The following is a 14,777-nucleotide window of genomic DNA, read 5'->3' on the forward strand; positions in this document are numbered from 1 at the left end:
AGCAAGCATTCAAAAGGTTGTTTTGCATCTGTAATATGTGGGCAACACAGTAGCACAGTGGTTAGCACAGTTGCTTCACAGCTCCAGGGTCCCAGGTTCGATTCCCGGCTTGGGTCACTGTCTGTGCGGAGGCTGCACGTTCTCCCCGTGTCTGCGTGGGTTTCCTCCGGGTGCTCCGGTTTCCTCCCACAGTCCAAAGATGTTGAGGTTAGGTGAATTGGCTATGCTAAATTGCACTTAATGTCTAAAAAGGTGGGTTGGGTTACGGGATAGGGTGGAGATGTGGGTTTCTGTAGGGTGCCCTTTCGAAGGGCCGGTGCAAACTCGATGGGACGAATGGCCTCCTTCTGCACTGTAAATTCTACGATTCTATGATATTTTATAAACACAGATATAAACAGTTTTGGTACACCTGTTAAAGTTCAGATGTGTATTATGTACATTCTCATTCAATACTTTAAAGGAAGTTGTAAAGAAAATTAACAACTTATTTCCAACCAACAGAGAAACTTCAATCGCAATAGAAAATGTCTTCCAACTGACCGTAGGACTGTAAATTAGTCTTTGATTAACATATGGATTCCGGCCTTATGTAACTGCCTGTGTGGAATTTGCACATTATCCCCATGTCTGCTCGGTTTCCTTCGGGTGATCCAGTTTCCTCCTACAGTCTAAAGATGTGCAGGTTAGATGGATTGGCCATGCTAAAATTACCCATTAGTGTTCAAAGATGTGAAAGTTAGGTGGGATTACAAGGATAGGGCAGGGAGTGGGCATAGGTAGGGTGCTCTTTCAGAGGGTTGGTGCAGACTTGATGGGCCGAAAGGCCTCCTTCTGCACTGTAGGGATTCTACGTTACTGCAAATAGACCATGTTGCTATAAAGAGGTAGGTCAAATTACATATGGCAATTGAATTGGGTATGTGGCCATAATGCTCCCATTCTATTATCAGTCAATCACCATTGGACCTCCTGTGATTGTCTTCCGCACATTTCTATTATATAAAGCATTGAGGCAGGGAATTGGTCTTTGGTGTTGCATTTTGCATTGCCTTTGGTTTCTCTTTCATTTCAGATATTCTGCACTGTGACTGTATTAAGGTTTGCAGACAGAAAATATACTTTTACTGACTTAAAGGGTCAGCTTATCTGCCTTTTGATGGAATTTCCTCCAGAGAGCAACCAATTCCACTCCTCCAACCACTCAAACATCTAAAGTAGCTGGCATTTTCTAGACATGCTCAGGTTCTTAACTGCTACTCTGCATTTGATGCTGACCAGTGATAGTACTGCCTGTCAATACAGGCATCAGTTTTAACACCCAATCCGATTAACTAAGGCACAGCAATCAGGATTTTATAGAATTCCTACAGTGCTGAAGGCCATTCGACCCATCTAGTCTGCACTGACCCTCCAAAAGAGCACCTACCTAAGCTCACTCCACTGTCCACCTAACCTGCACATCTTTGGGCCTCTGGAGGAAACCGGCGCACCCAGAGGAAACCCATGCAGACACGGGGAGATTGTGCAAACACCACGCAGTCATCCAAGGCCGGAATTGAACCCGGGTCCCTGGTGCTGTGAGGCAGCACTTCCAAGCACTGTGCCACTATGCTGCAGTACATCGGGGGAGGTTGCAGATTTTGTGTGGGACCAGTATTTCTTCGTAATCAGATGAAACACATTAATTCCACTTCCAAATTCAAAAAAAGACTACATCATTTTGCACTAAATTAGTTTAACATAGAACATAGAAAATACAGCACAGAACAGGCCCTTCGGCCCACGATGTTGTGCCGAACCTTTGTCCTAGATTTATCATAGATTATCATTGAATTTACAGTGCAGAAGGAGGCCACTCGGCCCTTTGAGTCTGCACCGGTCTTGGAAAGAGCACCCTACCCAAACTCAACACCTCCACCCAACACCAAGGGCAATTTGGATATTAAGGGCAATTTATCATTGGCCAATTCACCTAACCCGCACATCTTTGGACTGTGGGAGGAAACCGGAGCACCCGGAGGAAACCCACGCAGACACGGGGAGGACGTGCAGACTCCGCACAGACAGTGACCCAAGCCGGAATCGAACCTGGGACCCTGGAGCTGTGAAGCATTTGTGCTATCCACAATGCTACCGTGCTGCCCTTGAGAACAAATAAATCTACACTATATAATTTTACCGTAATCCATGTACCTATCCAATAGCTGCTTGAAGGTCCCTAATGTTTCCGACTCAACTACTTCCACAGGCAGTGCATTCCATGCCCCCACTACTCTCTGGGTAAAGAACCTACCTCTGATATCCCTCCTATATCTTCCACCTTTCACCTTAAATTTATGTCCCCTTGTAATGGTTTGTTCCACCCGGGGAAAAAGTCTCTGACTGTCTACTCTATCTATTCCCCTGATCATCTTATAAACCTCTATCAAGTCGCCCCTCATCCTTCTCCGTTCTAATGAGAAAAGGCCTAACACCCTCAACCTTTCCTCGTAAGACCTACTCTCCATTCCAGGCAACATCCTGGTAAATCTTCTTTGCACCTTTTCCAAAGCTTCCACATCCTTCCTAAAATGAGGCGACCAAAACTGTACACAGTACTCCAAATGTGGCCTTACCAAAGTTTTGTACAGCTGCATCATCACCTCACGGCTCTTAAATTCAATCCCTCTGTTAATGAACGCGAGCACACCATAGGCCTTCTTCACAGCTCTATCCACTTGAGTGGCAACTTTCAAAGATCTATGAACATAGACCCCAAGATCTCTCTGCTCCTCCACATTGCCAAGAACTCTACCGTTAACCCTGTATTCCGCATTCATATTTGTCCTTCCAAAATGGACAACCTCACACTTTTCAGGGTTAAACTCCATCTGCCACTTCTCAGCCCAGCTCTGCATCCTATCTATGTCTCTTTGCAGCCGACAACAGCCCTCCTTACTATCCACAACTCCACCAATCTTCGTATCGTCTGCAAATTTACTGACCCACCCTTCAACTCCCTCATCCAAGTCATTAATGAAAATCACAAACAGCAGAGGACCCAGAACTGATCACTGCGGTACGCCACTGGTAACTGGGATCCCGGTTGAAGATTTGCCATCCACCACCACTCTCTGACTTCTATCGGTTAGCCAGTTCGTTATCCAACTGGCCAAATTTCCCACTATCCCATGCCTCCTTACTTTCTTCATAAGCCTACCATGGGGAACTTTATCAAATGCCTTACTAAAATCCATGTACACTACATCCACTGCTTTACCTTCATCCACATGCTTGGTCACCTCCTCAAAGAATTCAATAGACTTGTAAGGCAAGACCTACCCCTCACAAATCCGTGCTGACTATCCCTAATCAAGCAGTGTCTTTCCAGATGCTCACAAATCCTAGCCATTACTTTGCCTACCACCGAAGTAAGACTAACTGGCCTGTAATTCCCAGGGTTATCCCTAGTCCCTTTTTTGAACAGGGGCACGACATTCGCCACTCTCCAATCCCCTGGTGCCACCCCTGTTGACAGTGAGGACGAAAAGATCATTGCCAACGGCTCTGCAATTTCATCTCTTGCTTCCCATAGAATCCTTGGATATATCCCGTCAGGCCCGGGGGACTTGTCTATCCTCAAGTTTTTCAAAATGCCCAACACATCTTCCTTCCTAACAAGTATTTCCTCGAGCTTACCAATCTGTTTCACACTGTCCTCTCCAACAATATCGCCCCTCTCATTTGTAAATACAGAAGAAAAGTACTCGTTCAAGACCTCTCCTATCTCTTCAGACTCAATACACAATCTCCCGCTACTGTCCTTGATCGGACCTACCCTCGCTCTAGTCATTCTCATATTTCTCACATATGTGTAAAAGGCCTTGAGGTTTTCCTTGATCCTACCCGCCAAAGATTGTTCATGCCCTCTCTTAGCTCTCCTAATCCCTTTCTTCAGTTCCCTCCTGGCTATCTTGTATCCCTCCAATGCCCTGTCTGAACCTTGTTTCCTCAGCCTTACACAAGTCACCTTTTTCCTCTTAACAAGACATTCAACCTCTCTTGTCAACCATGGTTCCCTCACTCGACCATCTCTTCCCTGCCTGACAGGGACATACATATCAAGGACACGTAGCACCTGTTCCTTGAACAAGTTCCACATTTCATTTGTGTCCTTCCCTGCCAGCCTATGTTCCCAACTTATGCACTTCAATTCTTGTCTGACAACATCGTATTTACCCTTCCCCCAATTGTAAACCTTGCCCTGTTGCACGCACCTATCCCTCTCCATTACTAAAGTGAAAGTCACAGAATTGTGGTCACTATCTCCAAAATGCTCCCCCACTAACAAATCTATCACTTGCCCTGGTTCATTACCCAGTACTAAATCCAATATTGCCCCTCCTCTGGTCGGACAATCTACATACTGTGTTAGAAAAGCTTCCTGGACACACTGCACAAACACCACCCCATCCAAACTATTTGATCTAAAGAGTTTCCACTCAATATTTGGGAAGTTAAAGTCGCCCATGACTACTACCCTATGACTTCTGCACCTTTCCAAAATATGTTTCCCAATCTGTTCCTCCACATCTCTGCTACTATTGGGGGGCCTATAGAAAACTCCTAACAAGGTGACTGCTCCTTTCCTATTTCTGACTTCAACCCATACTACCTCAATAGGGTGATACTCCTCAAACTGCCTTTCTGCAGCTGTTATACTATCTCTAATTAATGATGCCACCCCCCCCCCCCCCCCCACCTCTTTTACCACCCTCCCTAATCTTATTGAAACATCTATAACCAGGGACCTGGTTTAGTCTTGGATAGGGTCATGGGGTGAGCTTTCCTTTTTGCACATCACCCCTGCTTCAGAGGAAAAAAACAGAGAGGGGGAAGTAATGTTTTCAGAAATTAGCATCCAATAATCAAACTAACCACATTTTAATTTTGTTGTTCATGCATATCAGCATATTTCAGAAACATAAAATATAACAGAAAACAAAGAACAATGAACTTGAGGAAAAGACAGACACATAACACCCTTCATGAATTCAATATTCTATAATTCAGCTCAATAACTGCATTTCAATATCAGGCACAGCTGGAACTGGTTCAACTGGTTTATTATTTCCCATTCAGCTTTCCGTAGGTTATATTTGCATTTATGTTGTTCTTCAAATGTGAGTAGGTAGTCTGGCATTTATGAGCCTGCTCCTACTATTTATGTTTTTTTAACATTGTTTCTCATTGTCCATTGGCAGGTAAATGACTCAGTGTTATCTACTTCTAAAAGTCTGTCACTAGGCTGCAGAAATCTGTGGCATCTACACTGCTGTAGACATCCAGATGCCAAACTTCCAGAATCCAATGAAAATATCAAATTCAGAGTGATTTGTGAAGAATCTGCCAAAGAATGTGAAATGCATATCAAGTACACAGAAATAATTCAGGTAACTCAATACCATGCATTTAAAATTCCTATCCATGTAAACTTTACAAAGCACTAGGCTTCCAAGTTAACCAAAGCAAAGTTACATCAATAATATGGGGGAGGGGACCATTAAAAAAATATACAATTGATACATTTGAAAAGACTGGAAGAATTTGACACCTGAATCTATAACAAACATAATCACTTTGAATGAAAAAAATGCTATTGAAGTAATTGAGGGACGTGGCCTGGACACCAAAGGTGAAATGATTGGAGAATTTTAAGTATAGTTTCCCTCTTCCCCATTTATATAATTACCCAAATTGTTTTTACCCTCTGATGGGTCAGTGCAATCCATGTCCACGAATTAACCATCACTGCACTATGGTTAGTTTTTAAAATGTATTTACAGGATGTAGGTGGTGCTGGCTAGGCCAGAATTTATTGCCCATCCCCAATTGCCCTATAGAAGGTGGTGGTGAGCTGCCTTCTTGACCCGCTGCAGTTCCTGTGGTGTAGGTACACATATTGTGCTGTCTGGGAGGAAGTTGACCCAGTGACAATGAAGGAATTGCATTTATTTCCAAGACAGAGATTTCCTCATAAAGTAATGAATCTGCGGAAATCTTTATCATTGAGGGCTGAAGAGGCTAGTTTAGTATTTTTAAGGCTGAGATAGATTTTTAATCAGTAAGGCATGAGGTTGGAAAGCGTTGCTGAAGAAGCCTTGGTGAGGTTCTGCGGTGCGTCCTGTTAATGGTACATACTACGGCTACTGTTTGTTGGCGTGGGAGGGAGGGGATATTTGTGGAAGGGGTGCCAATCAAGCTGGCTGCTTTTACCTGGATGGTGTCAAGTTTCTTGAGTGTTGCTGGAGTTGCACTCATCCAGGCAAGTGGAGAGTATTCAATCACACCCCTGACTTGTGCCTGTAGATGGTCGACACGCTTTGGTGAGTTTAGAGGTGAGAGTTACCTCCCACAGGATTCCTAGCTTCTGAACTGCTCTTGTCGCCACGTTATCTATGTATGGCTAGTCCAGTTCAGCTTCTGGTCAATAACCCCCAGGGTGTTGATAGCTGGGAATTTAGTGATAGTAATGCCACTGAATGTCAAAGCCCAATGATTAGATTCTCTCTTGGACGTTGCCTGGCACTTGTGTGATGCAAATATTACTTGCCACTTGTCAGCCCAAGCCTGGACATTATCCGGATCTTGCTGCATTTGCACATGGACTGCTTCATGATGTGGCAATATTGAAGAACCATGTCAGAAAGAAACAATGCCGAAGTTCCTTTCCTGCCATCCCTTTAACTGCCTCACCTCGATTCACTGTTGTGACTATTGACTAACTTAATGACTTATCAGGAAGCTCTGCATGTGAAATGTTGCTTCTTAGGGCAGTATTCAAACCACACAGCCCATTAAGCAGCACCTTATCCTGTTTTGGTAAAAAGCCACTCAAGCACAGTATCTCTTTTTAAAAAAAGTTAGAGTAACTTGCCAAGTTTGCATGGTAATAAACTGAAACAACATCTGAAACCATAAATGGTTTATTTCAATAAAGATCAGTGAGAAACAAAATGACCTATGGGAATAAAAATTAGAGGACAGGAAAGGTCAAGTACGAATTTTAAGTTATCACTATTTGAATGCAAACTCCGACATTGTCAGGAAGTCTGTACAATAAGGGAAATGACTGATAAGATTTTAAAATGGGATGACCGTTACTTGTTTTGTAGAATCAGACTATTATGAATATTGTGTTCTCCACAGTCAAAATAACAATCGCAAATACCTCAATACCTCAATGGATAAATGCAGTGAAAAATCCTGATTTTTGACAAGGAATATTTGATAGAATACAGCAGTTTGTAACGACCATCAATATCCTTCAACTAGCAAGCTTCCTGTTCCTGCACATTGAAATATGCTGAAACTGCATGAGTAGGGTGGCTCGACTCTGGCATTCTCCATAGGGAAACAGGTTCACACACGAATAAACTGTTTTTTTTTTAAGAACAGTGATCAAGGGAGTGATTGAACAGAGGAGCTTAAAATTCTAAAGGAATGGAGTGGGCTAGTGCCATAACCCGTCGCGTGGGACTAATGGATCGTCTTCCCCATGTGCCTTGAGGAGTACAAGCTCCCTCGTCAAGGGTGTCGAGGAACTCAATCTGTGTTGTATATAAGGTCGGCCAGTTTGGCACCGACCATTAAGACACAGTTGGGAACTACCAGGTGCCTTGTAAATAAACCTACGTTTCTTTGATAAAACTCGGTGTGGACTCTCTGTGACTTCATAAAAGGTAGAGCAGACCTAAACAGGATGTTTCTGCTAGTTGAGATGTCTAGTATGAAGGACATATGTACTGGATTCTTCGTGGCCCTTACAAAACTGGCGACGAGGGTTAAAGTGAATAGCTGTCTACACTGCTGAAGCCACCTCCCTGGATTTTTGTTGGATACAGGTTGGAAGTTGTTTTCTATTATACCATGCCTCTGTCCGGACGTTTGGATGTTTTTGATGCTGCGTTGGAAAGCTGGAACCAGTACGCACAACGGATGCGTTGATATTTCCGGGCAAACAATATCACCGAAAACGAGCGCCAGGTGGTCATATTGCTCACCGCCTGCGGCCCGCAAACGTTTGGGGTGATTATGAGCCTTACGTACCCAGCTACGCCGGACACCAAAACGTTTGTGAACTTGTGAATATAGTGGGGCAACATTTTAACCCAACCCCGTCCACGATAGTCCAGCGTTACCGGTTTAATACCGCTGAGAGGACCCCTGGAGAATCCCTTGCCGACTTTCTATCCAAGCTATGCAGGATTGCGGAGTACTGTGACTATGGTGAGACCTTGTCAGAAATGTTACGCGACCGTTTGGTTTGCGGTATTAACAATGCGGCCAGCCAGAGAAAGTTGTTAGCTGAGCCAACATTGACTTTCCAACAGGCCATTCAAATAGTATTGTCCCGAGAGAGCGCAGAACGAGGAGTGCAGGAGCTACAGGAAATGGAAGTGCATGCCTTCCGTCCGAAAACATCCCCCCGCACTCCTGCGGTACCTTGGGTGAGGCGACGTCCGGACCGACGCCAGTGGCCATTGGACATTCCTCCCCGAAGGGAGCCTTCTCCAGAACCAATGGATGAGGAGCCATGTCCGTGTCAGACTTGTAGGCGCCGACCCCGTCGCGGACGCCAGTCCTGGGGGCGCCAGAGGTGCTGTCGTTCCGACCGAAACTGGGACCAGCTCAGGGGCCGTAACTGGGACCAGCCCAGGGGTCGTATCTTCCATGTGTATGAACCTGCGGCGACTACTCCTGAAGACGTGGAGACGGAGGACGACTGCCTGCAGCTGCATTGTGTGGCAGCTCCCCGTGTGGCCCCCATTAAGGTGACAGTACGGGTCAATGGTCACCCGCTTGTGATGGAGTTGGACACTGGCGCAGCGGTCTCCGTGATCGCCCAGAGGACATTCGACCGCATCAAGCAGGGTATACAGACCCCTACATTAACCGACTCACAGGCCAGGTTGGCCACCTACACGGGGGAACCACTGGAATTGCAGGAACTACAATGACCCCTGTTGTTTATGGACGCCAGGAGGGGCGTTTCCCACTTATCGTAGTGCGCGGCCAGGGGCCCAGCCTGTTGGGTCGGGACTGGTTGCGCCATTTGCGGTTGCAATGGCAGCACATCCTCCAAACAGTTTCTGGTGGGTTGACTGAGGTGCTAGGACGATACCCAGATATATTCCAGCCTGGTTTGGGGAAAATAAAAGGGGCCTTAGCCCGTATCCATGTCGAACCAGGAGCCACGCCGCGCTATTTCCAGGTGCGCCCGGTGCCTTACGCCTTGCTCGAGAAGGTAGAAGGGGAGCTCACTCGTTTGGAGAGTTTGGGTATGATCAGGCCCGTCCGTTTTGCTGACTGGGCAGCACCAATTGTACCTGTAATGAAGTCAGATGCCATAGTTCGCTTGTGACCCACCATAATACAGGCCCTTTTATCGCGAAAACACCCCCCAGAAAACGAGCCACTCCATCTCAAAGCCACCCTCACCCGGACACGTGTGATCCCATTAGGATCTATGTGGATGGATCTTCCACAGTCCTGGATGGGCAACGCATAACAGGTTGTGGGATTTATGTGGAGGACGCGCAGGGACGCGCCCTCGAGGAAATCGCATTAAAATTACCCGGACACTTAGGCGCGCAGGCAGCAGAGCTTGCGGCCATCACTTACATTATAGAGCACCCCGATTCCTTCCCCAGCCCAGCAGACATATATTCAGACAGTCTGTACGTTTGCAACAGCCTCACCAAATTTCTACCCCTCTGGGAAACAAGAGAATTTGTTTCCGCGGATGGGAAACCCCTCCCCTCAGCCCCATTACTTCGCCATATTCTGGAAAAAGCCAAGGACAGGACTTTTGGCATTATAAAAGTCCACAGCCACCATCGTTCCTCCCCCCCTGGAAATGTAAAAGCCGACGCACTGGCTAAGGCAGGATCCAGGCATGGGTACTTTTGGAAGCCCCCCGAAAGCACCCCAGTGAGTGCGCCAGTGAGTGCAGTTCAGGTCACGCAGACTAGGATCGAAGATCTAGTAGAGGCCCAGAAGCAGGATAGCGCTCTCACTGAGATCGTGAAAGGGAAGTTTCCAGCCCCATACGAGAGGTTCAGAAATACGATAACCACATATGACGGTGTGGTGTTGAAAGACACCCTTTATGTAGTTCCGAAGCAGGATAGGAACCAATTAATCTGTTTATTCCATGATGGTCATGGACATCAGGGAATCGATCCCACCGCAGCCCATCTCAAACAGCTTTGTTGGTAGCCAAATCTCAAAGAGGATGTATCCCATTACATTGAGAATTGCCTCATCTGCGCACAGAACAACCCAGATAGATATGCCAAAAAGGCACACCTCAGCCACACCCGACCCGTTAACGGCCCCTGGACTAACCTCCACATCGATTTTATAGGTCCATTGCCCCCTTGCAGGAATGACTATAAATATGTTCTGGTGGTCATAGACACTTTTACAAAGTGGGTAGAAGCATTTCCAGCCCGCACCAACACCACGAAAACCACAGCCAAAATCCTAACCCACCACACCTTTACAAGATGGGGAGTCCCCCGCAGTATTGAATCGGACCAAGGTTCTCACTTTACGGGACGGTCATGCAGAACATCCTCACGATATTTGGCATAACCCAAAAATTTCACATTGCGTACCACCCTCAATCGAGTGGTATAGTGGAGCGCATGAATCGGACCCTAAAAACCACCCTTAGAAAAATGGTTCAGCAGAACAACACCACTTGGGATTCTGTCCTCCCGTTTGCGCTGATGTTTTTGCGTAACACTGTTTCCACCTCCACAGGTTACACCCCACACACCCTCATGACCGGACGCCCCATGAAAGGGACAGAGTACTTGTTGGGTTTAGACCTGACCAGCCCTGAAGTTACGGCCCTCACCCACGAGAAAGCCGTTGAACAATTACTTGCAAATGTAAAAACAGCTCAGTTAGCAGCCGCTGTTAAACTGGGCACTAAAAGAAAACAGAGCAAGGCCTGTTTTGATAAGGCAGTACATGCAACGGAGTATAATATAGGACAACAAGTGATGTTGTCTGTGTATAACCCCAGCACATTTCTGTCTCTGAAATACTCGGGTCCGTACTCCATTACGGATAAAGTAAGCCCATCGGTATATAAAATCAAATACCCAAATGGTAAGACTGCGTGGTTTCACATAAACCAGTTAAAGGCTTATGGAGCACAGTCAAACCACGCCCATCACGTCATGCTTGACGCAGCAGACCACACCCCGCCCACAGCCAACGTGACCACACCAACCCCCACCACGTCCAGCCCAGACACGGACTCGCCCCCGACGCCACCCCCAAAATTTACACTCCGCCCCGGAACACCCACAGACTGCAGCAGCAGAGACAGCACCTGTGACTCCGACGACAGCCACAGCACGCCTCCCTACTATCCTGGACCCACACCCAGCAACTCCGACTTCGACTCCAGTGATCCCTTCCTGATCACTTTCTTAAACAAACCACACCACCGACCACCGAACCATACGGACGACCCCGACTTTGTCCCCACACAACTTGACGAAACCCATTGGCACCGCGACAACTCCTACAGACTCGTCCGCAACGACGAAAGCAACCCCAACTCATACCACGCAGCCCTCTCAACATTAATTCACTCCAGAATTTGGCACCCGGGAGAAGGGGATGACCTCGAGTCAGACCCCCAATCCGCCAACCCCTTTGCGACCCTGTTCGCAACAGAGAACTGAGGTGTCCACATGATGATTTAAAGGAAACACTTGGGGAAAAGTGTTGTCCTTCCTGATGGAACCTGCAGGATGTTTCATGTTGTTTGTACGTTTGTTTAAGTGTTGTTCGTCCGACAGGAGAATGTTTCTCACCGTCACACACCCATTCACCTGAAACCTTTTAGCTCTTTCCAACGGACACCCGTCGCAGCCAGACGCTTGTTCAGCGGTACCAACTTGTCCACAGATACCACAATGGTACCAACTTGTCCACAGATACCTGGTCAACAGACCAGACGCTTGTTCAGCGGAACTAGCTTATCTGCAGATACCTGGTCAGCAGACCTGACGCCTGTTCAGTGGAACTAGCTTGTCTGCAGACACTTTAGCTGATACCTGTTCGGGTACTAGACGCCCGTTCTCATTCGAGGGTAGAAGCACAGCACCAAACGCTCGTTCAGAGGAACTAGCTTTTCAGCTGGTGCTGGTTTGAGTGGCAGATGCCCGATCTGATTTGACGGTAGAATCACAGCAGCAACCCCACCATGATGACTACAGTTTTGCCCGTTCTTGTCGGTTGCTCAGGCAGCGGAGAAACGGCGTGAGACCCGCCCTGCCTGGGGACCCCCCGCTGGTCAAAAACGTTTGGGTAGGGGACATACGGTATTGGTAGCCGTCCTACCCGGGGACTCCATCCAAATCTTACCCGTCGCGGCCCATACGCACCTCATTCGACCTTTTCCTTTCAAAACAGTTTTATTTATTTAGGCGACCCTTGGGTTGCTGCCTCATGCTATTTACACCCAGGAACATTTGGATGATAAACTTAGCTCTGGTCCACCATTGGAAAGTGTGCCGTGTCCTAACATTTGTTTTGAAAAAAAAAAAATGGGGGAGTCACATATAGTGACCAATTAGAAGGGTTTAATTGGCCCCAAGAAGGACAGACACACTAACATACCGGATATTATACTATGCTTGTTTTACAGAACTCCAGAAGCTCCAGGACCGGAGGAAAACAGAACACAAAGAAAGAAAAAGAGGACAGCCATGAGGACTTCTTTCATCGTGATCAAAATTTTAATGATGAACATTTGGTTGCACGGGAACCATTACTCCAAACCCCCCTGGCGTTAATGTTTCACTGCCCCGCAGTACCGAGGGCCCAGTCACCAGCCACGCTGCATTATCCTGGTGTGCCAAGTTCATAACTTGGTACTCCCTGTCTTACGTAATTGAAGCATTGTTAACGTTGGCAATACTCTGCTGTGCAGTGCAGACTATGCGCCACCGCAAATGGAGAAGGAGAGCATACTGCACTCGAACCCCGGTATATCGGATCCGATCCCCTATAATCGGGTATGACCAGACCCCAGCGACCTATAAAACCATAATAATAAAACATGCGTTTTTCTGTAAATAAAAATGTACACAAGCCCAATAACAGAAAATGTATGATCCTGCGCTTGACTGCCAAGCCAGGAAAGAGTATATTGAATGTTGTAATTGATGTTGCATGTTTTAGCGAGATAGGATGATGCAAGGCTTGATGAGTGTATTTAGGTAAAATTAGAGGTTCCAAGTTTTTTTATTTTATAAATGCATGCCCCTACCTGACATAGCGCCCTCAAGTATTGTTTAGGTAAATTTTTGTGCATAGCCACGGTCAGCGTAGTGGCCATGTAGGAGGTGCCGCCCCCCCCCCCCCCCTCCCCGGTCAGGGAACGGAAAGGACAAAATTAATGTGATCCTTCACGCTTGGCGTTAGGATCACAAGGAGCGACTGTAGCCACCTAAAATGGCTGATTCCCGATTAATTTGGCCAAAACCCGATATAAAATGGCTAACCGAAAAGGCTGATGGGAAAAGCAGCCAACAGGACACAAACAGACAGCTGCAGACAGAATAGCGTATTCGGCTCTGGGGAAGTAGGCCCAGATCGATACCTGCGACTATTAGCAGCACATCAACACAGACATCTGCAGTTTAATCGGCTATCCCCGGGAACAATTGCAACATATTAGCAATTGAATGCCGGGCCAGACCTCTCGGCGCCTGCAGTGGCCGAAACAATGACAGGTGAACGACCATCCCCCGATCGAGGAATCGCCCCATTATTGGAGCATATCGAACCCAGTGATGGGGAACAAGTCCAATCACTTGGGACTCAGGGTCAAGGGCCGCCCCGAGAGGCGGGAAGCCCCTGGGCCCTATAAATTGAGGGGCCAAGTTCAGATCTCCCTCTCTCTCCCTTCTTCTCCTGCTCGCAACCTACGCAAGAACATCGACCAGAAACTGTAAGTTTGACTCCAGCGATCGCTACCCGATAGAGACTCCTAGCCATTGACCCGTATCAGCCTTTTGAATCCCGCAGGCCAGATCCAATTCGATAAACCATTCGTTTCCCTGACCTGGTGGGCCATCCCAGAAGTTAAGTATTTGCCAGTAGTGGTAGGTAGTGATATAGAAAGTAGGATTATTGTGTAAGTATTTATTGCTGTACATAATAAATGACCGTTGATTTCAATCTTACTAAGCGGTGTGCTGACTTATTAATCATAACTCGAGCTTGAGCCACGTGGCGGTATCCAAAAGATACCTGGCGACTCGTGAGCAAAGGTGACATAATCAGAGGTAATAAAACTAAGGCTAATAAGAGCAACAATACCTATCCCTTTCCATCACTAAAGTAAACGTAATCGAATTGTGGTCACTATCACCAAAGTGCTCACCTACCTCCAAATCTAACACCTGTCCTGGTTCATTACCCAGTACCAAATCCAATACGGCCTCGCCTCTCATTGGCCTATCTACATCCTGTGTCTACATACTGATGCATCCCCGTATGGTATTGGGGCCGTCCTGTCCCACAAGATGGAGAACGGGGCCGAGCGACCGATAGCTTTCGCCTCCCGCACATTGACTGCAGCGGAGAAAAAGTACGCGCAGATCGAGGAGGGGGGCCTGGCAGTGGTTTTTGCGGTGAAATGTTTCCACCAGTACGTGTATGGCCGCCATTTCACTATCGTGACTGATCATAAGCCTCTG

General features: G+C 46.9%; 2 protein-coding genes across 5 annotated transcripts in view; one reads left to right on the top strand and one right to left on the bottom strand.

The window, feature by feature from the left end:
- The window catches only part of LOC140428147 (RCC1 and BTB domain-containing protein 2-like), a 352,551-nt gene extending 339,195 nt beyond the window's left edge, over positions 1-13,356 (top strand). Inside the window, exons 13-14 of one of the 3 annotated variants that reach the window (XM_072514263.1) lie at positions 5,247-5,435; positions 12,719-13,356. In XM_072514263.1, the coding sequence (XP_072370364.1) occupies positions 5,247-5,435; positions 12,719-12,940 (411 nt within the window). In that variant the 3' untranslated portion in view covers positions 12,941-13,356. The remainder of the gene's footprint in view (positions 1-5,246; positions 5,436-12,718) is intronic. The other 2 variants (XM_072514262.1, XM_072514264.1) reach the window with 2 other exon arrangements.
- rb1 (retinoblastoma 1) overlaps positions 1-14,777 on the bottom strand; it is a 416,864-nt gene that overhangs the window by 200,100 nt on the left and 201,987 nt on the right. The gene's annotated exons all lie outside the window — the stretch shown is intronic.

This window comes from Scyliorhinus torazame, chromosome 8 (assembly GCF_047496885.1).
Source record: "Scyliorhinus torazame isolate Kashiwa2021f chromosome 8, sScyTor2.1, whole genome shotgun sequence".
NCBI classification, from domain to species: domain Eukaryota; kingdom Metazoa; phylum Chordata; class Chondrichthyes; order Carcharhiniformes; family Scyliorhinidae; genus Scyliorhinus; species Scyliorhinus torazame.